Consider the following 22,565-nt stretch of genomic DNA (forward strand, 5'->3'; position numbering starts at 1 on the left):
GCCGGCTAACCCTCTGACTCACGGCGGGCGCGGGGGCGGGGGTGGGTGCGGGGCGCGGGGGCGGCCCGTGAGTCAGGTCCCGGTGACTCGCTCTGGGGGAGGGGGGCACAGTCACTGCTCTGGGGGTCCCCGGGGGCGGGAGGGAGGTAGGGGGGAGCCCCAGGGAGCGACAACACTCCCCACCCCGAGATCGGCGCCCACCGCTCGAGGCTGTGAATGTGGAGGGAGGGGAGGGGGTGAGTGCGTGTGGTTAAACCGAATGTGCGGCCGTGGATGGGACTCTCTCCTTGAGTGCACGTGGGGCCCTATGGGGGCAACCGAGTGTGGGCCCCTATGTGGGACTATGTGGGTCCCTATGTGATTCTTTTTCTGGTGTCTGCGCATGGCACCCTGACGGGCTGAATAACTGCAAATATCCACAGCCCTTGGTCTCTAATCCACCCTTTCCTCTCCATTCAAACTGCTACCACGTCAATACAGTCACTCATCCTAACCCGCCTGGATTACTGCATCAGCCTCCTTGCTGACTTCCCAACCTCCTGTCTCTCCCCACTCCAGTCCACACTTCATTCCCCTGCCCGGATCATCTTCCTACACAAACGTTCAGGACATGTCACCCCACTCCTCAAAAATCTCCAGTAGTTGCCCATCCACCTCCGTATCAAAGAAAAACTCCTCAGCATTGGCTTTAGAGCACTCCATCTCCTTGCACCCTCCTACCTCACCTTGCTTCTCTCCTCCTACAATCCAACCCGCATACTTGGCTCCTCTAATGCTAACCTTCTCACTATGCCCCGATCTCGCCCGTCTCGCCCCCGACCCCTGGCACAAATCCCGCCTCTCACCTGGAACGCGCTCCCTCCTCAAATCCGACAGAAAGTTACTCTCCCCCACCTTCAAAGCCTAGTTGAAGGCATATCTTCTCCAAGAGGCCTTCCTAGACTGAGCCCCACTTTTCCTCATCTCGCACTCCCTTCTGCGTCACTCTGACTTGCTCTTTCCCCCTCTTTCCCCCCTCTTTCCCCCTGCTTCCACAAGCTCCACAGCCCTTATGTATTTATCTGCAATTTCATTTATTTGTATTGATGTCTGTCTTCCCCACTTTAGACTGTGAGCTCTGTGTGCAGGGAATGTCACTGTTTATTGTTGTATTGTAATAATAATAATAATAATGTTGGTATTTGTTAAGCGCTTACTATGTGCCGAGCACTGTTGTAAGGGCTGGGGTAGACACGGGAATCAGGTTGTCCTACGTGGGGCTCACAGTCTTCATCCCCATTTTACAGATGAGGTAACTGAGGCACCGAGAAGTTAAGTGACTTGCCCAAAGTCACACAGCTGACAAGTGGCCGAGCAGGGATTCGAGCCCATGACCTCTGACTCCAAAGCCCGTGCTCTTTCCACTGAGCCACGCTGCTTCTTGTACTTTCCCAAGTGCTTAGTACAGTGCTCTGCACAGAGTAAGCGCTTAATAAATACGACTGATGGAATGAATAAATGAATGCTGGAATCTGTCTCCTGTATTTGCCATATCCATTCTGCTCTCTCTGTCTGTATGTCTCACTGTCTCTCTCTCTCTCTTTCTCTCTGTCAGTCTCTTCCCCGGGCCTCTGCAGTGTCTGTACTCCACTCAATCTTCCATTAATGATCGGCTTCGTGCTTGAGGACGCGCTGATCACTGGTCATCATGGTCGCCGTTTACTTCTGCACCCGGAGGACGGGCCAGGGAGGTCGGGGAGCGCTCAGGGCAGGAACGGGCAGGGCGGGGAAAGGGCCCGAGAGAAGGATGAGGAGGAAGGCGGAGGATGCGAGTCCGGATCCGGCCCCGGGGACCACTCTGCCAGCTGTCATCTCCCCGCAGAGGGCCCTGGGGGGCTGACGGACTCAATCACCGGGACGAGGGCTGACGCCCGCCCGAAACGGTCCTCCCTGGAGTGAGAATCTTAATTAATTAATTAATATTCGTGCTTGTTAAGCGCTTACTATGTGCAGAGCACTGTTCTAAGCGCTGGGGGAGATAGGGGGTAATCAGGTCCCACATGAGGCTCACAGTTAACCCCCATTTTACAGATGAGGTAACTGAGGCACAGAGAAGTTAAGTGACTTGCCCACAGTCACACAGCTGACAAGTGGCAGAGCCGGGAGTCGAACCCATGACCTCTGACTCCGAAGCCCAGGCTCTATCCACTGAGCCACGCTGCTGCTCTCCTAGCCTGTTTCATAAAAGCCCTGGCGGCTTCGGCTTCTGCTCCGAAATTTTTTCAATGGGTTGACCGCCGCTGGGAGGAGGGGAAGAAGGAGGGGGGATCGGAGGGGCAGGAAACTGGGGATGGGAGGCGAGCAGGCCACGGGCCAGAAGTCAGTGCAGAGGACCGTCAGCTGGGGATCAGCGAAAAGTCTCCCCTCCCCATTCAGAGGTTCCTGGGTCCCGCCCCACCCCCCCTCCCCCGGCACCCACGTCCAGCTCCCATCAAGAATCTTTGCCTCCCTCCCCCTGCCTCCTGGATCCAGCTTCCGAGCCTCACCTGCACACGCCATTGTTCCCGGGACACGGGCGTGCGAGTCAGAAGGTCATGAGTTCTAATTCCGGCTCCACCACTTGTCTGCTTTGTGACCTTGGGCAAGTCACTTCACTTCTCTGGGCCGCAGTTACCTCATCTGTAAAATGAGGATTGAGACTGTGAGTTCCACTAGGACAGGGACTGTATCCAACCCGATTTGTTTGCATCCACCTCAGCGCTTAGTACCATCTCTGGCGCATACTAAGCGCTTAACAAATACCACAATAGTAATTATTTAAATTCATTTATTGGGGCGCGGGAGCAAGTGGCAACTAGTGGGGTACTGGGGGTTCGGCGGTCGTGCGGGCAGGGGTCCATCTACGGCTCCGGGCGGTTGGTGAGGATTCCTGACGGATCTCCGGTCTCGACGGGAGGGGCGTGGGGGCCGGGGTCAGTAGCGTCGCTGCGTGTTGAGGTCGCTGTAGACGTCAGATCTCTGGCCCTGCAGCTCCTGAAGGGAATCGGTGATCTTTGAGGAAGGGCTCTGAGAGGCAGGCAGGGGGAAGCCAGGATGCAAGTCGAGGGTACAGGAATGGGGTGCTGAGTGGCGGGGGGAATGGAACACAGGGATGGGGCACTGAGGAGGGACGCTGAGAGTCCAGGCAGGGGGTGCGCGGGAGCGGAAGCCGGGGTATAGTCGTGGGGTGCTGAAAGGGGGCCAAGAGTGTGGAGCCAGGGAGGCCAGGGTGTAGGGGTGGGGTACCGGGGTGCAGGAATGGGGCAGTGGGGGGCGAAGGAAGTGCGAAGGCTGCGAGGAAGGAGGTGGGTTGTGGGGAGGCCAGAATGCAAGGTAGGGCTGCGTGAAACCGGGCTGCAGGTCTGGGGCACTGAGGTGGGAGAGCTGGGATGCAGGGACGGGGCACAGAGGGCGGGGACCTGACCTGATAGTGCGACTCGGTCTCTGTGGTCCGCTGTTTCCGTGAAGCTGTTGGCGATTTGAGGGGGTCCATTGCCAAGCGTAGACGAGACACAATGAGTTAAGGGCCTGGCCTCCGCAGACCCAGGGACCCGGGCCCCCAACCTCGCTCTCCCTCAGCCTCGGGGCCAGCTCGCCCCAGCCCGGCTAATTCTTCCTGCATCTGATCCCCCTGACCAGGGACCCCCGCCTCCTCCCTCCCGTCCCCCAGTCCCGCTGCCCCTCCTCCCTCTGGTTCCCGCGGATTCGGGGTTGCGGTTCCCTCCGTCCACGTCCGACATCCCGTCCCGGGCTGGGACCCCGGGCTGGGACCCGGACTGTTACCCTGGCTCTCACCGTCTCCGGCAGCTCCGGCAGCTCCCTGGGGCCGGGATACCATTCTGGCCAGGTAATACACGGCCAGAGCGATGAGCAGCGTCAGGGTGAGGTCTCCCAGAATGATCCCGGCCAGGACCCCTGGGGTCACCGGGTAACACCCACTGCAGGCTGGGGGTGGGTAGGTGGGAGAAGGGTCAGGGCTGTGAGGGAGAAAGCTCTCGCCGCAGGGGAGTGCGGATCGGCAGGTCCCGTTGTCGAAGCATGGTGGGGTACGAGCTGAGCCGGTGAGTAACGGCAGGCCGGATGGGATAGGGAGGGTCGAGTAAGGTTGGTTGGTGGTGGAGAAAGGTCGGCTGCGGCGGGGACAGGGGGGTAGGGTCGGTTAGGGTGGAGTCGAGGAGATGGCGCGGACTGGGGCAGGTCCGGCTGGGGTGGGGTGAGTCTTCTTTACTCACCATTCTGAGACTGCCCTCGGACGTTCCCTGAAGGACAAGCGGGGTGGGGTGGGGTGGAGAAGTTAGATGAGCCCTGCGGATCCGGTGGGGGCCGAGGCAGGGGCGGGAGTCGCGGGCCTTACCGAACATAGCCAGGAGCAGGCCTAAAAGGGGAGATCCGGGCTTCATCCCGAGGCCGTGGGGACGCGGAGCCGTGTGATGTCGGGAGTCCCAGGGGGATCAGGAAGTGCGAGAAAGAGGAAGAGCGGTGGGTCGGACGAACGGACAGAAGGCGTTACACCATATCTGGGGGAGGGGATCCTTCAGGATTTCAGGGGGTCCGGCTACCTCCCGTCCCCGGCCTCCCCCTCCTGCAGCTCTTCCCCCCTACCCGGGCCCGCTCTCGTCCGGAGTCAGGGGTCCCGGACTCCTCCCCGCTGTCCCTCGCCCTCGAACCCTCAGGCCCGGCCGTCGGCCCCACCCTGCTCTCTCCAGGATGTGGTCTGGGGCCCGAAGCTCAGAGCCCGCCGAGCGCTCTGCAATAAGATGGGTTCCCGGGGGCCCCGCCAGCGCCCTCGGCCCGCCGCGGGTCCAGGGCAGCCATCCCCCTGCCGCGGGGAGGGAAGGGGCAGTACTCGGCTTCGGGGGGCGGGAGGAGGGGGTCAAAGGGACAGTCTAGGATGAAGGCCCGCCCTCCCAGTTCCCTCTGCGATGCGCCATGAGATGCGGGCAGACTGGAGGCGGGGCGGGGTGTGGGCCAGGCTGCCTAGAGGAAGCTGCAGTGGGAGCGAGGTGGGGACGGTAGGCGCCCACGTTCCTACAGAAAAGGGAAGTGGCAGACGGACAGAGGGAAGGGAAGTGGCGGAGGGGCAACAGGAGAAGGGGAGAAGCGGAGCAGGGGGATTCGAAGCTCCCAACTCCAATAAGACCAGATTTCCACAGGCTTGCACTTTTATTGCGTCGCTGAGGGAGGGAATGTTTCCGTCGGGTGGGGTCACGGCTGGGGGGAGGGGATCCTGCAGTCGGGTGGGGTCGCTACTCGGGGAGACGGTGCTGAAACCCTCTGGGGTCACGACTGGGGGAGGGGGTGCTGCAGTCCCGCGGGATCACAGCTGGGGGAGGGGATGTTGCAATCGGGTGAAGTCCCGGCTGGAGGAGGGGATGTGGTAGCCCAGTGGGGTCACGACTGGAGGAGGAATCGTCTAGCGAGGCATGGTGCGGCGTCTCTGGCGGCGGCGTCGCCTCATCGGTGCTAGGCCCTGCTTCTCAGGGCTGCTTGAGAGAAACCGAGCTGTGGAGGCAAAATGGGGGCGGAGCGTGAAAGCGATCCTGGAGGGTGGGAAGGAAGAAAGGGGTGGGCGGGGGCAGCTGGCAGAGAAGACGCCGTCCTTCTCGCCCCCCCTCATCTCCCACCCCCTCGCTGGTCTTGGCCCCTGAGGCCCCGCTCCCCTCGTGCCCAGTCTCACCAAATCTGCAGGTCCTTGGCCAACCACATGCCCAGCGTGGGAGTCTCGGTCGTGTTTTCTCCGCACAGGCCGCAGAGGGAAGTGCTGGCGCTCAGCGGGACGGACACTTCCATCTCCAGCGCCTCCCCGAGCTGCACGCGGACGCCCCCGATCTGGCGCAGCACGAAGGCCCCTCCGGGGGCGAGGCTCAGGGACAGGGACGGGGACACCCAGGTCGGGGGCGTCACGTTCCGGCCGTTGACCTGGGGGCGGGGCGGGACCGGGGGTCGGTTCCTGCAAGCTCCCCGGTCCCGGCTCGTGCCCCGCACCCGCAGTCCGCAGCCCGGCGCGGGATCCCCGCCACCTCCCGCATTCGGCTGGGGCGGGACGGAGCGCGGGGAGAGAGGAGGTGCGGCCTGGGGTGAAGAGGGTGGGGCCTAGCTCTCTCCTTCCTCTCCTCCCGAGGGGACGGTCAGTTCTTTGATCCCTCGAATCCTAAATAGGGTTTAGGCCGGCTGTGGGCAGGGGTTGTGTCTTCATTCTGAAGCACTTGCCCAAGCGCTCGGTTCACTGCACTACACTGGGGGGCATTCAGCAACAACTACTATTATTACTATTACCTACTACTACTATCACCACCAGCCCAACCACTTTTACCACCACTGCCCCGACCACCATCACCACGACTACTACTATTATACCACTAGAAAAGCAGCATGGCTTAGTGGTTCGACTGTGAGCCCGTCATTGGGCAGGGCTGGTCTCTATCTGACGCCGAATTCTCCATTCCAAGCGCTTAGTACGGTGCTCTGCAAATAGTAAGAGCTCAGTAAATACGATTGAATGAATGAATGAATGAATGAAAGAGCCCGGGCTTGGGAGTCAGAGGTCGCGGGTTCTAATCCTGGCTCCGCCACTTGGCATCTGTGTGACTTGGGGCCAGTCGCTTCACTTCTCTGTACCTCGGTGACCTCATCTGGAAAATGGGAATTAAGACCGTGAGCCCCACGAGGGACAACCCGATTTACCTTGTATCTACCCCAGCTCTTAGAACAGAGCATGGCACATAGTAAGCGCTTAACATTCATTCATTCATTCAATAATATTTATTGAGCGCTTACTATGTGCAGAGCACTGGACTAAGCGCTTGGAATGAACAAGTCGGCAACAGACAGAGACAGTCCCTGCCCTTTGACGGGCTTACAGTCTAATCGGGGGAGACAGACGAGAACGATGGCGATAAATAGAGTCAAGGGGAAGAACATCTCGTAAAAACAATGACAACTAAATAGAATCAAGGCGATGTACATTTCATTAACAAAATAAATAGGGTAATGAAAATATATACAGTCGAGCGGACGAGTACAGTGCTGAGGGGATGGGAAGGGAGAGGGGGAGGAGCAGAGGGAAATGGGGGGAAAAGAGGGTTAAGCTATGGAGAGGTGAAGGGGGGGGCGGTAGAGGGAGTAGAGGGAGAAGAGGAGCTCAGTCTGGGAAGGCCTCTTGGAGGAGGAGACTTTTAAGAAGGGTTTTGTAGAGGGGAAGAGAATGAGTTTGGCGGAGGTGAGGAGGGAGGGCGTTCCAGGACCGCGGGAGGACGTGGCCCAGGGGTCGACGGCGGGATAGGCGAGACCGAGGGACGGTGAGGAGGTGGGCGGCGGAGGAGCGGAGCGTGCGGGGTGGGCGGTAGAAAGAGAGAAGGGAGGAGAGGTAGGAAGGGGCAAGGTGATGGACAGCCTTGAAGCCTAGAGTGAGGAGTTTTTGTTTGGAGCGGAGGTTGATAGGCAACCACTGGAGGTGTTTAAGAAGGGGAGTGACATGCCCAGATAGTTTCTGCAGGAAGATAAATACCAGCATGACCCTTACCACCACTATTATGCCTACAACCACTGTAGTCACTACCACTACTCTCCCAAGCTCTCAGTACAGTGGTCTGCACACAGTAAGAGCTTAGTAAATATGACTGATGACTGACCGACTGCACTGCACACAGTAAGCCCTCAATAAATGCGCTCGGTTGCCGTTACTGCCACTCCTATCACTAAAACTACCAACACTAACAATGGTGGAATTTGTTAGACACTTACCATGTGCCAAGCACTGTTCTAAGCGCTGAATAATAATGATGGCATTTGTTAAGCGCTCACTATGGGCCGAACACTGTTCTAAGCACTGAGGTAGATACAAGGTAATCGATTGTCCCACATGGAGCTCACCGTCTTTAATCCCCATTTTCCAGGTGAGGTCAGTGAGGCCCAGAGAAGTGCAGCGACTTGCCCAAAGTCACACAGCTGACAAGGGGAGGAGCAGGATTGGAACTCACGACCTCTGGCTCTCAAGCCCGGGCTCTTTCCACTAAACCACGCTGCTTCAACTACTAGTATGACGACTACCGCTACTAAGTCTTCCCCCGTTATACCTATCGCTATTACTGTTTCTGTTGCTACTTCCACTTCTGTGGCTCCTACCACTACGATTGCTACTATTATCACTACGACGACTCGGCCCTTGGAGGGAGGTGCTCGGACGAGGAGGAGGAGGAAGAGGAGGAGAGGCCGGGACTCCTGGGTCCAAGAGAGGTGGGGCGGAGGGAGTGGGACCCTCAGGTTGGGGTGGGAGAGCTCACCCAGATGCCCCGTCCATGCTGCATCACCACTAAGCCCTCGGGCACGAACACGTAGGCGATGAGCAAGGGGATCGCTTCCTTCTCACAGGGCTTGACCTTGCTGACCAAGCGGAACCAGGTCGTGGTGTTGCCATGGCAGCGGGCGGCCAGCTGGAAGGCGCCGGAGGACAGAGCCACCTGGGTGCCGGTGAACGTCGTCAGCTGACTCCCCCGCCGCCCCACGGTGCACGAGGCCTCGGGGACCAGGCAGCCGCGGGCTCCGGCCCTCAGGCCACACAGGACGCCGGGCTCACAGTGGTGCCGCTCACACTGCAGGTTGGAGTCCTTGGTGCAGCGGCAGCGCTCCGTGCAGTCACCGTTCACGATCTCCTCCCCGATCTGCGGACAACGTGCGCGCTGAGCGGCCGGGACCACCGCGGGGTGGGGCGGGGATGGTCGAAGGGGAGGGTCGTGGAGAAGTTGGGGGGGGGGAGGCACGACAGGGATGATCACCGGGCAGGGTGGGGAAGATCAAGCGGGAGGGGAGGGTCACCGTGAGGGTGAGGATGATCAGTGAGGAGGGTCACTAGAGAAAGCAGGGAACTGAGAAGGCTACCGGGAAGGCAGGGAGCCCTAGGTAGGGGGAGGAAGAGAAGATTCCCAGGGAGCGGGATGGTCACCAAGGAGGGTCAGTGAAGAAGCGGCGGTGGGAGGGGGCAGGGATGGTTATCGGGAAAGCTGTGTCCTGCTTAATATTAGTAGTGCCTGGCGATGTTTTCTCCTGCATCTTCACTAAACCGGCCCTGCGGGGCGCTGGGGGTGCGGGACCGGCGGCGGGAGCCGGGGGGAAGCTGGGGGAAAGATACTGAGAGTTTGGGGCCGGAGGGACGCGGCATGGCCCGAGGTGGGGGATGGGAAAGAGGGAAGGAAAGAGGGAGGGGAGAGAAGCTGGGTGGGATCGGGCCTGATGGACGGAGACTTTTTGCGGGTCCGGGGGTAAGGGTGGATCCGAGCAGGTCCCGGAGGGAGCGATTGGCCACCGGCGAGGTGGCGGGGACTGGAGTAGGGGGAGTGCTGTTCCCTGGGGTGGGGGGAGGGTGGTCACAGGCGGGCTGGGGGCGGATCCGAGCAGGGGGAGTGTCAGTCCTGAGGGGAAGGAGGAGAGGCTGGTCACCGGCGGGCGGGGGCCAGGCCCTGAGGGGTCGTGGTCCCGGAGGTACCTGGAGGTAGCGGCCCTGGTGGATACAGCCACAGGTGGAGGAGGGCACGCAGAGTCCGGCCTCGGCCAGGGTCCCCCCGGGGCACTCGCAGCCCTCGAAGCACTCTGTCGGGATCCAGGACGGGAAGACGGCCGAGGCGCAGAAGGTCTCCTGAGGGCGCAGGCAGCGAGTGGACAGCGTCCCCGGGGCGCAGTTGAGAGCTGGGGGAGGGCAGGGAACGGCCGTGAGTGAAGGGCGGTCCAGGACACACGGCCCCACTGCAAGCTTACGGAGGAGGGACGTGGGGAGGTGGGTATCCCGTTGTTGGTGGGTCCAGAAGTGTCTGTTCAACTGGGCGTCTGTCTGTCCTTCAGTGCGTGTGTGTGTATGTGCGTGCGCATCCGGTGTCCGCCTCAACGTTTGTATCTCATGACTCCGTGCGTGTCCTTGGTGTCCGTGTGTGAATGGTCCCACCTCGGTGTGCTGTGCATGTGTCCACTTTAGGGTCCGTCTGAAGTATGTGAGTTCCAGGTCCGGAACGGGCAGGAGGAGGGTCTGAGCCCACCCTAGCTCCGCCCCCTCCCCCGGTCGGCTGTGGGGCAGACAGTCTGCCGCTGTGGGGCAGTCGGGTTTGGGGACCGCCAGTCCGGGGCATCGGGGACCCGCACTCTTCCCATCTCCGATGCCGCGTTCCCCGCTCCCCCCGCCCAGCCCAAGCCTCCGGCTCGAGGTCTGGCGGCAGTCGGGTGGCCGGCGCCCCCACTCCCCTCCCTCCCAAGCAGGGGCGGGTGGGCGGGGGGCGCGCTCACGGCAGAAGGTGCTGTTCCTCCAAGGCCCGAGCGGGGCGCTCACCCCGCGGCACACGACGGCGTAAGCGTGGAGGCCGCGGCAGAGCGAGCTCGGGTGTCCGGCCGTGGAGCACAGCTCCTCCACGCAGCGCTGCGCGAACTGGGCCGGGGCCACGTGGGCGTGGCAGGCGGCGAAGGGCCCGTCCGGCAGCTCCAGGAGCCCGCAGGCCCGGGGCCCCTCATACGCGTCGCCGGAGCAGGACCCGCAGCGCTCGCCACAGTGGCTCCGGCAGGCCTGCCCGGCCTCGGGCCGCGCCCACGCCTCCGTGAAGGGCTTCGGGTCGTTGGCCTGCTGGCCGTCGGGCAGGAGCAGATCGTCCCCCGGGTCCTCGTTGAAGTTGCCGCAGAGGCCGCAGACCCGGCCGCGGTAGGCGCCCGACAGCCGCAGCAGGATGAAGCCGTCGGCGTCGGTCAGCTTCCCGCCACCTTCCCATTTTAGCATCGTCGTTGCGCCCACCTGGTTGACCAGCACTCCGGCCTCCTTCAGTTCCAGGGGCAGTATCACCATCTCGCCGTCCACCTGCGGGCGGGAGAGACGGGGAGCCGGCGGCGGGGCCCGGCAGGAGGGGAGAACGACAGCCGGGGGAGTGGGGTCGGGGGCCGAGGGTCAGTGGGGGGAGACGGAGCCCAGGAGGGCCGAGGACCAGGGTAGGTAGGGGGATCTGGGTGGACGGGGACCTAGGGAGCGAGAGGGAGAGGGGAGGCGGGAGGACGGGGCCCGGGGGTCGGCAAGGAGAGGGGACCCGGGAGGAAGGGCACCAGGGCGCCCGGGGAGAGCTTTGGCTCACCTCCACCAGCCAGGGGGTCTTGCGGTGGAGGGTGAGCGAGACTCCAGCTACGGTGATCACCAGGCTTCCGGGGTCCCCCAACTTATCCTTCAGCAAGACGATGGAAAAAGGCTCGGGGCCGGGGGAGCAGGTGCGGGCCAGCGTGTAGCCGCACGCCCCCCAGGCCGAGAAGGATCGGCCGTCGAAGGACACGACGTGCGCAGCGGAGGCGATCGTGCAGCGCCCGTCGAGGCCCACTGGGAGGCAGGTCCAGGCGCCCTGTTGCAGCTGGCACTCCTCCTTGGCCTCGCACGCCCACGGCTCGCAGGCCAGAGACCCCCCCGGCGCGCACGAGCAGCGCTTGGTGCAGTCGGGGCCCGAGTAGAAGGGGCCTCCGTCGGGCGGGTGGTAGCGGCCGTCGAGCACACAGCCGCAGTCGGCGGGGAGGACGCAGGCGGCCCCGCTCAGCACGTGGCCGGTGTCGCAGGCGCAGCCCTCGCGGGGGGGAGGACACGCAGCCCGCCGGCGGGGCCAGGTCCCGGCAGGTGACCGGGCAGCCGTCGCCGCGGAGCTCGTAGTGGGAGTTCGGGGGGCAGGTCACGTCTGCCGGGAGGGAAAGGCGGAGTTAAGGGCAGCCGGGGTCCCAGCCGCCCCGAGCGGCCGCCGGCCCCGACCCCCCGCCCCCCGCCCGCCGCCCGCCGGCTCCTCACCGCACTGGGCGAGGCTCCTCCACTCCTGCAGCTCCGCCCCTGCTCCCTGGCACGCGGCCACGTAGGCGGCGATGGCGTCGCAGACCAGCTCCGGCTCCCCCTTCCCCGGGGCCCCCCGGCCGGGGCGGGCCTCGATGCAGGCTCGCAGGAAGGGGTCGGGGTCCAGGGTGGCGTGGCAGCCGGCCAGGGGCCCCTCGCGGTCCGCCACGACCGAGCAGGGGCCCTCCCGCCGCCGCTCCTGCTCCTCGTCGCTCAGCGCCTGGGCGCTGCTCGGTTCGCAGGCCCCCTCCTTCAGCCGCCAACTCTCCTCGAAAGATTGCGGCCCCTTCCCGTAGTCCGCGTCCCCTCGCGGGCCCGCCTCGTCCCCGGCCCCGGGCTCCAGGTCGTTCGCGGCGTCCCCGTCGCCGTCCCCGCACAGGCCCTCCAGGGCCCCGCGGTAGGAGGCGGGCACCTCCACGTGCAGCAGCCCCGACCCCTCGGACACTGCCAGGTGAAGGTCGAAGGCCGTGAGGAGCACCAGGTCCTGACCGCTGCGGTACGCCAGGTAGCCGGCGGGGTCGGACACGGGCAGGAAGACCGTCTCGCCGTCCACCTGAGGGAGGAGAGGGATGAGGGGGCCGGGGCCCCTGGCGTCCGGGCGTCCCGCCCGCCGGCCCCTGCCCCCCGCCGGCGCATGCCACCTGCCCGGAGCCCCGGGCCGAGTCTCGCTCTCACCTGCAGCCTGTCCAGTGCCCCGCGCTCCACCTTCAAGTTCCGGTTCCCGACCTCCAGGCCGAGGATCCAGTCATCCGCCTCTCCGCCGACGGTCACCGCAAACGGCTGCAGCCTGCCTCCGGACGGGCCCGAGTGCCTGGCCAGGAGCAGCGAGCATCCTCCGGTGAGCCCGGCCTGCCGCCCGTCGAAGGTGGTCAGCTGGCCGCCGGCCAGGCTGCAGAGGACCATGGAGAGCGCGTGGCAGCCCACCACCCCGTCGCGCACGGCACAGCGCTCCCGGGGGCCGCAGCCCCACGGCTGGCAGCGGGCCTGACTCCCACCTCCCTCCGGACACTGGCAGCGCTCGCGGCAGCCGCTGGTCGCCCACTCCTGGCCCAGCTGGTAGTAGCGGCCATGGTGGGAGCAGCCGCAGGTGTCGAGGCTGACGCAGTCATCCCCGCTCGCCACGAATCCGTCGTCGCACTGGCAGCGTTCGGCGCAGGGCAGAGGGCACGTCTCGGCCGGGCGCAGAGAGGAACAGCTGGCTGGGCAGGAGCTGGCGCAGAGCTCGTAGTGGCTATGGGCAGGGCAGGACAGACCTGCGGGACCGAGAGATGGGGTCAGCGCCGGATCAGTGGGGGATCGGGAGGGGAAGGAGAAGGGAGTGAAGGAGAGAGGGGTGGAGGGACAGGGAGAAGGAAGAGGAGGAGGAAGAGGAGGAGGAGGAAGAGGAGGAGGAGGAGGAGGAGGAAGAGGAGGAGGAGGAGGAGGAGGAGGAGGAGGGGAGAGAAAGAAGAGAGAGGGAGGGAGAAAGGAGGGAAGGGGACAGAGGGGCAAGAAGGAGACTAGACGGGGAGTCGGGTCTGGATCTGGTTAGGGCGAGGGGAGGATCTGGGACTGGGGGTGGAGAACTGGAGGATGGGAGGTGTGGCTGGGGGCGGGGACCCGCGAAATGGGAGATGAGGTTGGAGGCGGGAACTCGGGGGTTTGGAAATGAGACTTGGGGCGGGAATCTAGAAGCGCAGAAGGGAGGGATGAGGAGGAGTTGGGGGACCGAAGGCCAGGGACCAATAACCGGGGGTCTCAACTCACGGCAGCCGGCCATCTCCCTCCACTCCTGCAGGGTTGCCCCTGTCCGTTGGCACTCTGCCGCGTACCTACTCAACGCCTGGCACAGGATCTGGCGGGCGCCCCAGTTTGAACAAACATAGTACAGGCAATTTTCCACATACTGGGCGGGCGGGACGGCAGCGTGGCAGCCGGCGAAGGGGCCGGGGACGCCCGTGGATAGGATCCCGCAGAAGCCGGGGCTGCCGTAGAGCTGCTTTTCCTGCGGGCTGCAGCTCGAACAATGCGGCTCACATTCATCCGAGCAGGAGTCGTCGTCGGCCACCTTCCACTCCCGCACCCAGGCTTCTATCCCCGGGTGCGACCGCCCGTCTGGCAAGATCACGTCGTCGCTCGAATCCCCGTTAAAGTCCCCGCACAGGCCTTGAGTTCGGCCCCGGTACCGGAGGCCCAGTCTGACCATGAGGATCCAGCCGCGATAGAGGACGCTCAGCCCCACGTTCGTCTTCAAGATGATGTTTCGGCCACTGAGGGACAGGCGGATTGCGCCCGAGGCCAGGGACACCGGCAGCTTCGTCAAGATGCCGTCCAGCTGAGGGCAGGGGACAGTCAGACCGGCAGGGCAGGGCCTGTTCCCCTGACCCCTCTAGCCTCACCCCGGAATTGGAATGGCGAGAGAGACCCCGGCCGCTGTTCCCCCTGACCCTCCACCTTTCCCCGCTCCCGCCGCTCCCCCTCCTCCTCGCGCTCCTCCCTAGACTGGAAGCTCGTCACGGGCAGAGAACCTGTCTATTTGCTCTATTTTTATTCTCCCAAGCGCTTAGTGCGATACTAAGAGAAGCAGCTTGGCATAGTGGATAGAGCACAGGTCCGGGCGTCAGAAGATCATGGGTTCTAATCCCGGCTCCACCACTTGTCTGCTGTGTGACCTGGGACAAGTCACTTCTCTGGGCCTCAGTTACCTTATCCGTAAAATGGGGATTGAGACAGGGGCTGGGTCCACCTCGATTTGCTTGATTTCACCCGAGAGCTTAGTACAGTGCCTGACCCCTGGTGGCGCTTAACAAATACCGTGATTACGGTCATTATTATTATTCCTCTGCACACACTAAGCGTTCAGTAAATAGTACTGACTGACGGACTGACTGACCATCACCGAGGTCCGGCCTTCGCGCTGCAGCGACACGGTGTGGTTCAAGAGCTGAACGTCGGTCTGCCACTCAGCGCTCAACGCCCCGTTACTGCGTTGGCCGTTCCTGAAGAGGATGGTGAAGGGCGTGAGCCGGGCCGAGGGCGGGGAGGCTCCCTGCCCCGACCCCGCCTCGGGGAGGCGCAACGAGGCCAGGACGTAGGTACATCGGCCCTGGAAGCTGTACGTATTCCCGTCGAAGGTGGAAAATTGGTGGTCCCCCCAGGCCATACAGGTGGCCATATCCTCTTTCTGACACGTGCCGGCCACGCACACCTCCTCGACTTCACACTGAATCCCCTGGCAGGGGTCTGGAGGAGAAACTGAAGGAGGGGAAAAAGGGCGGGGCGGGGCGGGGTGGGGTGGGGTGGGGTGGGAGGGAAGAAGCCCAACATCAGTCACCCTCCAGTTGTCCGGCCCACAGCGGTACCCCCAGCTCCGCCCCGTAGCCCTAACCCCGACCCACCTTGCCACGACCCCCGGCCACCCCCCGGCCTGCTCCCATTCCCCAGCCCCGGGGTTCCCCGGTCCCCGACTCCACTGACCTCGCTGGACGCACTGAACAACGCCATCGCTGACCTGGCAGCCAGTGCCCGGCTCGCAGCTGTGCGCTGAGCAGCGGACGCCGCGACCCGGGGTGCAGACACACATCTGCTCACAGCCGGGCAGCAGCACCTTCTCGTCGGGCTGGGAGGAAGAGACCGGTGGGGAAGGACGGGCGTCACTTCTCGGGTTTATAATCGCCAACGATCTCCCTCTCCTCCCTCCCCTCCCTTCCCTAGGTCCTGGACCCGTGGACACTGGCCCCCATCACGAAGAGGCGGGGAGGCCTAATTCCTAAATCTAATCCCAGGTCACCCAGCCCCAAGTCCGACCAGGGTCCCAAAGCCTCCAACCCTCCCGCCTTCCGAGCCGGGTCCCCCAGACCCACCAGGAAGTATCTCCCGTCGTGGAAGCAGCCGCACTGGTCCGGAGGCACGCACCGCCCCTGGCTGAGCCACCACCCCTCCTCGCACCGGACGCCCTCGAAGCACGTCTCCTTCCCCGGCTCCCAGCCCTCCCGCGTCGCACACAGCTGAAGGCCGGTTTCCGTGCACAGCGCGTAGTGGCCGTCGGGGAGCACGGTCGGGGCTGCGAGGGGGAGGGAGGGGAGCGGGTCAACGAACTGGGCACGAAGCGAGTTAACCCCGCGCCCGAAAGGGGCTCACTGGCACCGCGAGCACTCTGGGGGCGCAAGGCGGGAACAGACTCGGGGAGACGAAGACTGAGACTTAAATAGGATGGGCCAGACGCCCAGAGACAATCCGCGACAGTCGCCAGGAGAGCCAGAGACAGTCGGGCAAAGAGAGAGCCTCGGAGACCCCCGGATGGGGCTGGGGAACCCCGCTTCCCCGTCCCCTCCTCTCCTCCCTCCCCCTCCCCGGTCGGCTCCCCTCCCGGGACTCACGGCAGAAGGTCTCCGTCCTCCAGGGGCTCATGGTGACGCCGGCGGCCTGGCAGGCGGAGACGTAGCCTTGGGCCGCGAGGCACAGCAGGCGCTCGGCCTGGGGCAGGCGGCAGAGGTCACGGCTGCATGCGCGGACGTGGTCGTCGGGGCTGAGGTGACCGTGGCAGGCTGCGAAAGGGCCGCCGGGGTCGGCGAGGAGGCCGCAGTGGTCCCGGCCCCGGAGCGTCTCCTCGTCCTCCCGGGAGCAGGCCGGGGGCTCGACCGGCAGCACCTCCGTGGTCGGGGGCTTCGTACCCCCCTCGTCCACCTCCCAGGCCTCCGGTAAGGTCCCGGAGTCGGGGGTCGGGGTACCGCTAGGCAGATCCGGTCGATGGGGCTCGTGGCCTCTGCCGCAAAGGCCGCGCACGAGCCCGCGGTAGTCGCCGGTCACGGTGAGGACCAGCTGCCAGGCCAGGTCGTAGGCCAGCTCCAGCCCGGACGCCTCCTGCACCACCGTGGCTGGACCCCGCGGGAAGGCCCGCAGCGACCCCTCGGCCAGGCTGAGCGGCAGCGGCAGCGTCACCCCGTCGATCTGGAGGGGACGGAAAAGAGAGGCGTGGGGGCTAGAGGGAAGGAAGGGAAGGGAACGGGGCGATGGAGGGAGGTGGAGGAGGAAGGGGGCGGGGGGCGGGGAGGGGGCTGGGGACCAAGAAGGTGCGGGCCCCGGCCCAGCCTCCCGCCTCCAGGGCCGTCGGTCGCCTCCAGCCCTCCCCCCGACCCCTAATCCGATCTCCCCGCAGTCGGGCCCCGAGACCCTCGCCCCACCCCATCCCCAGCGGAGCCCCCCGCCCCTCGGGTCCCCGGTCCCCCGCCGCCCCCCGGCCTCGCCCTGCCTCGATCACTCCGCTCCGCTTCTCCTCCAGCACCAGGACGCTTCCAGCCATCTCCAGCTCCACCCACCGGGTCGCCGGCCCCTCCCGCTGGCCGCGCCGGCCGTGCCCGAGGCGGACGGTGAAGGGCTGGGGTCCGGGGGCCTGGGCCAAGACGTAGGCCCGGTGCTCGGGGATGTCTACGGCGCGTCCGTCGAAGGTGACGAGGTGGCCGCGGCCCCGGACGAAGCAGGAGATGGAGCCGTGCGGGCGGCACTCGGGGACGCCGCCCTGCACGACGCAGCGCTCGCCCCGGCGGCAGGACGAGGGCTCGCAGACCACCATCCCCCCGGCCCCGCAGCGGCAGCGCGGCGTGCACTGCGGCCCGGGGTAGAACTCGGATCCCGCCTCGTAATAGACGCCGTCATGCAGGCAGCCGCACTGCTTGGGCTCCACGCACTGGTCGCCGCTGAGCAAGTGCCCAGAGTCGCACACGCAGCCCTCCCGGCATTGTCGGGCGCACGGCGTGGGCGCCCACGGGGAGCCGCACGTGTCCTCGCAGCCCGAGCCGCACACGTCGTAGTGGCTGTGAACGGGGCAGAGCATTCCTGCGGCGGGGAAGAGGATCCGCTGGCGTCGGAGGCCAGGGAGCCCGGGGGCCAGGGGGCGGGGGACGAGGCGGCAGGGGGCAGGTGGGCATGAGGCCAACAGGCAGTCTGGCGGAGACAGCCAAGGGGGTCCAGCTCCATCCCAGCCCCTCCGTCCCGCCGTCCTCCCGCCCCTCGACCCTTCATCCCCGCCGCCCCCCAGCACCCCAGCCCCGGCCCGGACTCACCGCAGAAGGAGCCGGAGCGCCAGGGGTCGACGCGCCTGCCGGCGAGCTGGCAGACGGAGGTGTAGTGAGCCAGTTCTTGGCACACGCGGTCGGGATCCCGAGGCTCCGAGCAGCTTAAGTAGGTACAGCGGCGGAAGGCAGGGTCCGGGTCGTGCATGGCGTGGCAGTCTCGGAAGGGGCCTTTCGGGTCCACCAGGAGCCCGCAGGCGACCGGGCTCTGCCGCTGGGCCCTCTCCGCGGCCTCCGGGTTCGGACAGGCGGCCGGCCGCACCACGGGCTCCGCGCAGGTCTGTCCGTCGGGCCCCGGCTCCCTCCAGCTCCCGGCGAAGGCGACCGGGTCGTCCGGCTTGGAGGCGGGGTCGCGGGGTTCCCCGCGCGGGATCAGGTCGTTGCCCGGGTTTCCGTCCAGGTCCCCGCAGAGCCCGCGCAGGGCCCCCTCGTAGGCCACCGGCACCGACACCCGCACCTGGTTGCTCCAGTCGAAGGTCACGATGAGGTCGAAGCCGGTCCGCAGCTCGGCCAGGAAGCCGACGCGGTGCACGGTCAGCGGAAGGTCGTTGGGCAGGTAGGGCAGGTGGGTCGGCGAGCCGTTCAGCTGCAGAGGGACGAGGGTGGGTCACTCCGCGGCGCTGCCGCCCCGACCCCTCCCTCCGCCCCCGCGATACCCGATACGGACCAGAATGCGTCCCGGGTGCTCGTGACTGATGGCCACCTCGGTCCCGTACACGCGAACCCGCACGGTGCGGGAGGAGGCGTCCCCGCTGGTTCGGTTGCTGTCCAACAGAATCTGGAAATCCTCCAGGGGCAGGCCGGACTCTCCCTGGACCCCGCTCCAAGCGCCGCGCCCGACCCACGGCTCGCCCCACACCCCGCCCTGGATCCCGCCCTCGGATTCTCCCTGAGTCCGATTTCCGTCCCCACCCGTGTTCTCAGGCCCTCCCTTGACTCCGCCTCTATCCTTAGTCCGGGCTCCGCCCCCGCCCCTAGTCCGGGCTCCGCCCCCGCCCCTGACCGCGCCTCCGCCCCCGCCCCTGACCGCGCCCCCGCCCCTAGTCCGGGCTCCGTCCCCGCCCCTGACCGCGCCCCCGCCCCTGACCGCGCCTCCGCCCCCGCCCCTGACCGCGCCCCCGCCCCTGACCGCGCCTCCGCCCCCGCCCCTGACCGCGCCCCCGCCCCTGACCGCGCCTCCGCCCCCGCCCCTGACCGCGCCCCCGCCCCTAGTCCGGGCTCCGTCCCCGCCCCTGACCGCGCCCCCGCCCCTGACCGCGCCCCCGCCCCTGACCGCGCCTCCGCCCCCGCCCCTGACCGCGCCCCCGCCCCTGACCGCGCCTCCGCCCCCGCCCCTGACCGCGCCCCCGCCCCTAGTCCGGGCTCCGCCCCCGCCCCTGACCGCGCCCCCGCCCTTAGACCGGGTTCCGCTCCCGCCCCTGACCGCGCCCCCGCCCTGAGGTCGGGCTCGGCCCTCGATCTTGCTCGCCACTCCGCCATCCGCTCCGTCCCCATCCTTGGCCCCGGGTCCGGCCTTAGGCCGGGCTCGCCCGTCACCCTTGCTGGCTGGCCCGCGCTCAGTCCGGGCTCGGCCCTCACCCTTCCTCCCGGGCCCGCCCCGGGGTCCCCCCCGAGCCTCGCTCCCGGGCCCGCCCGAGGCCCGGCCCTTCCTCCCGACCCCCTCCACCCCGGCCAGCAGGTAGGTGCCGCAGGGGTTGTGGAAGGCGAAGGCGCGGCCGTCGAAGCTGATGTAGTGCGGGTCCCCGGGCGACGAGCAGGTGGCCCATCGGATGGGGTAGCAGCCCCGCAGCCCGCCGCGGACCCCGCACGCCTGCCCCGGCTGGCAGGCTCCCGGTTCGCACTCCACGGTGCGGGTGTCCGGGTGGCAGCGGCAGCGGCGCGAGCAAGCGGCGTCCTCCCAGAACTGGGCGCCCGGCGGCAGGGCCTGCCCCTTGTGCTGGCAGCCGCACTGGGCCGGGGGCACGCAGCGGCCCCGGTTCAACAGCAGCCCGGGCCGGCAGCGGCACCGCTCCACGCACCGGCCCGCACAGGAGCCGGGGTAGGGGTCCGCGCACGTGGGCACGCAGGGGTCTCCGCAGGGCTCGTAGTCGCTGTCGGGGGGGGCAGAAGAGAGCTGCCGGGGAGGGGAGAAGGGGGGCGTCATCCCCCCCGGCCCCTCCGGCCACGCGGACCCCGCACCCTCCCTCCCGCAGCGCTCCCCCTCCTCCCCTTGCTCCACACTCACGGCACCGGGTCTGCTCCCTCCACGTCCCCAGAGCGATTCCCGCCTCCTGGCAGGCCAGGGCGTAGGCGGTGAAGGCGCGGCAGAGCGTGGGTTGGTGGCGACCGGCGGCGCACAGGTCGCGGATGCAGTTTTGGCGGAAGCCGGCGGGCGACACCAGGCCGTGGCAGGCGGCGAAGGGGCCGCTGGGGTGGTTCAGGGCCCCGCAGAGCTCGCGGGCCCGGTATTCGCGCTCCTGAGCCTGCGGACACTCCGGGCACGAGCAGTTCTCGTAGCACTGGTCCTCGCTGGGCAACCCGGGCACACGCCAGCTCCCAGCGAAGTCCTCGGTCTTCGGGGCGGGGACTCCGGCCGGGGTGACCTGGTCGTTGCTGCTGTTGCCGTCCAGGTTCCCGCAGAGGCCCGACACCCGACCGCGGTATATGTTGCTGGGCAGGCGGACCCCAAGCCAGGCGTCCCAGTCAAAGATCAGGCGCAGCGCGAAGTTCGTGACCAGTAGGAGGGAGCGGCCGTGCTGGGTCACAGTCAGCTGCGCATCGGGCAGGGACACCGGGAGCCCGGACAGCTGGCCGTCTAGCTGGGGTCGGTGGGCGGAGATTATGAGGGAGGGAGGAGCGAGAAACAACAGGGTGGTCGGCGGTGGAGTGGAGACTGAGGGCTGGGAGGGATTTGGGCCCTGTCAGGAGTAAGGTGGAACTGGGGAAGGGACTGAGGGGAGGAAGGGAAAGGGGCTGGGGAGTCCGGGTGGAGGAGGAATCACATAGGTAGAGGAGGGGCAGCGGCAGCGCCTCCAGGGGGAAAGGAGGGCCTGAAGCCTGGCAGGGAGCGGAGGGCTGAAGGAGGAGAGTGGAGGGCCTGAGGGCTAGAAGAGAATGAGGGCGGCAGCCCAGGCGGGAAGTAAGGAGAGGTCGCGGGGAAGAGGGGGAGCGGCGGCTTCTCACCCGGACCAGTCCGGGCTCGTAGCGGGAGGCCGACAACTTGTGCCCGTACAGCCGGAGCGTGAAGGAGCGGCTGAAGGAATAGGCCCGAGAATCCCCGAGCCGGTCGGTCGACGTCTCCAGCAGGAACGGGGGAGTCGGGGACCCGCGGCCGTCGGACTCAACCATGACGTAGCTGCAGTTGCCTCTGAACTGGAAGGTTTTGCCGTCGAACGTGCGATAGTAGAGAGCCCCCTGCGCCCAGCACCAGGACTCTGCGGTCCAGGTATAGCCCTGCCTCCGTCTCCGCCGGCGGCACTGCTGGCCCGGTAGGCAGCGCCGGAAGCGGCAGCGCGCGTGCCCGCAGCCGGTGGGCCCCGGGGCTGTCGGGAACCGGGAGACCAGGTGATGGGGACCGCGGCCCGGCTCTAAAGCTCCCTGCGCCCAGACCCCGCGGCCCGAGCCTCCGCCTTCTCCCCGCGCCCGGGCTCCCTCGGGCCGGCCGCCGCGCCCCGCCCCGCGCCCGTCTCCAGGACCTACCGCAACCGATGGCCGTCCCGTAAGCGCTGCCCTGTCCCACCGCCACGTTCAGGCCCCCGAAGCCGGACTTTTGCAGCGCCAGCTGGTGCTTCCCGGGCCCGTAGTGCCTGTGGCCCCAGGAGTAGCCCGTGTTCCCGACGACGGTCCAGCCGTCCAGCTGCCTCCCGTCCATCCGCAGACTCGCAGCCGCCTCGGACAGCGTGGCCCCGGCCACAGAGCCGCTGAAGCCGGTGACGCCCCAGACGGGCAGCGCCCGGCAGTAGCGGTCGACGTCGGGCACCCGGGCCAGGAAGACCCCCGAGTGGCGACCCTTGGGCACGGCCGCGCTGCCCGCCAGGAGCACCTGGATCCGCGTGCTGCCCGTCAGCAAGATCGGTTGCCCGGGCTCCAGCGGCAGCGACACCACCTGCCCCGGCCGCAGGAGCTGGACGGCGGGAAAGCCCCCCTTCCGGACGGGAAGGATCTCCAGCTTCGCGTGCTTCTGGGGCGTGGCTGCCACGTAGACCACGTCCCGGGAGTCCGAGAGCGGGGTGGGCCCCAGCACGAACGTGCGTCCCCAGCCGGCCACGGGCTGCAGCTGCTCGAACGTGGGGTCGCAGCCGGTACGCTGGGGCGCGCACCCGCGGCCGGCGAACACGGCCACCGGCCGGTCGGCCGGTCACGCGCGTCTCCGACAGGTCCCCCTCGCTCCGCAGCTGCACGGCCTCGTAGGGGGCCAGGGGCAGCGCCAGGCGGCTGCCCGCCGGGTAGAGCTTCTTGCCTTGCAGGACCGTGTTCCGCAGCAGGACGTCCACGGTGGCCCCCGCCTCGCCCGCCACTATGGAGAAGTGCCTGGGGCCCCAGGAAAGCGGATCCGACGGGGTGACCACCACGTAGTCAGTTCCCAGCGCGCTCACGGGCAGCAGCATTGTGGCGGCCGCCCTGCCACGTAGCTGGTACAGCGCCATGATGGTGATCGGACCCTGCGCCCGGACCACGACGGTGCAATCGAATCG

At 66.6% G+C, this 22,565-nt stretch overlaps 3 protein-coding genes across 3 annotated transcripts; all 3 read right to left on the reverse strand.

Annotated features, from left to right (window-relative positions):
- Positions 1–2,789: 2,789 nt before the first annotated feature.
- LOC103167117 (TYRO protein tyrosine kinase-binding protein-like) lies at positions 2,790–4,861 on the reverse strand. The gene is made up of 6 exons (XM_029065360.2): positions 4,711–4,861; positions 4,373–4,393; positions 4,251–4,277; positions 3,814–3,963; positions 3,443–3,486; positions 2,790–3,012 (listed from the first exon to the last, which is right to left on the reverse strand). Exons 2-6 carry the CDS (start codon positions 4,377–4,379, stop codon positions 2,953–2,955), a joined length of 288 nt encoding a protein of 95 aa, XP_028921193.1. The 5' UTR covers positions 4,380–4,393; positions 4,711–4,861; the 3' UTR covers positions 2,790–2,952.
- A 3,415-nt stretch (positions 4,862–8,276) lies between these two features.
- LOC114812118 (IgGFc-binding protein-like) lies at positions 8,277–11,568 on the reverse strand. Its single transcript, XM_039912165.1, has 4 exons — positions 11,115–11,568; positions 10,288–10,846; positions 9,500–10,092; positions 8,277–8,678 (listed from the first exon to the last, which is right to left on the reverse strand). Exons 2-4 carry the CDS (start codon positions 10,832–10,834, stop codon positions 8,277–8,279), a joined length of 1,542 nt encoding a protein of 513 aa, XP_039768099.1. The 5' UTR covers positions 10,835–10,846; positions 11,115–11,568.
- Positions 11,569–12,055: 487 nt separating this feature from the next.
- On the reverse strand, positions 12,056–21,742 carry LOC103168716 (IgGFc-binding protein-like). The gene is made up of 15 exons (XM_039912166.1): positions 21,571–21,742; positions 21,055–21,413; positions 20,106–20,690; positions 19,274–20,005; positions 18,560–18,781; positions 17,884–18,478; positions 17,073–17,656; positions 16,201–16,771; positions 15,685–15,884; positions 15,299–15,440; positions 14,715–15,076; positions 13,589–14,156; positions 12,518–13,095; positions 12,107–12,395; positions 12,056–12,069 (listed from the first exon to the last, which is right to left on the reverse strand). The coding sequence occupies exons 1-15, from the start codon at positions 21,740–21,742 to the stop codon at positions 12,056–12,058; spliced, it is 5,973 nt and encodes a 1,990-aa protein (XP_039768100.1).
- Between the last annotated feature and the right edge of the window lie 823 nt (positions 21,743–22,565).

This window comes from Ornithorhynchus anatinus, chromosome 5, assembly GCF_004115215.2.
Source record: "Ornithorhynchus anatinus isolate Pmale09 chromosome 5, mOrnAna1.pri.v4, whole genome shotgun sequence".
NCBI classification, from domain to species: domain Eukaryota; kingdom Metazoa; phylum Chordata; class Mammalia; order Monotremata; family Ornithorhynchidae; genus Ornithorhynchus; species Ornithorhynchus anatinus.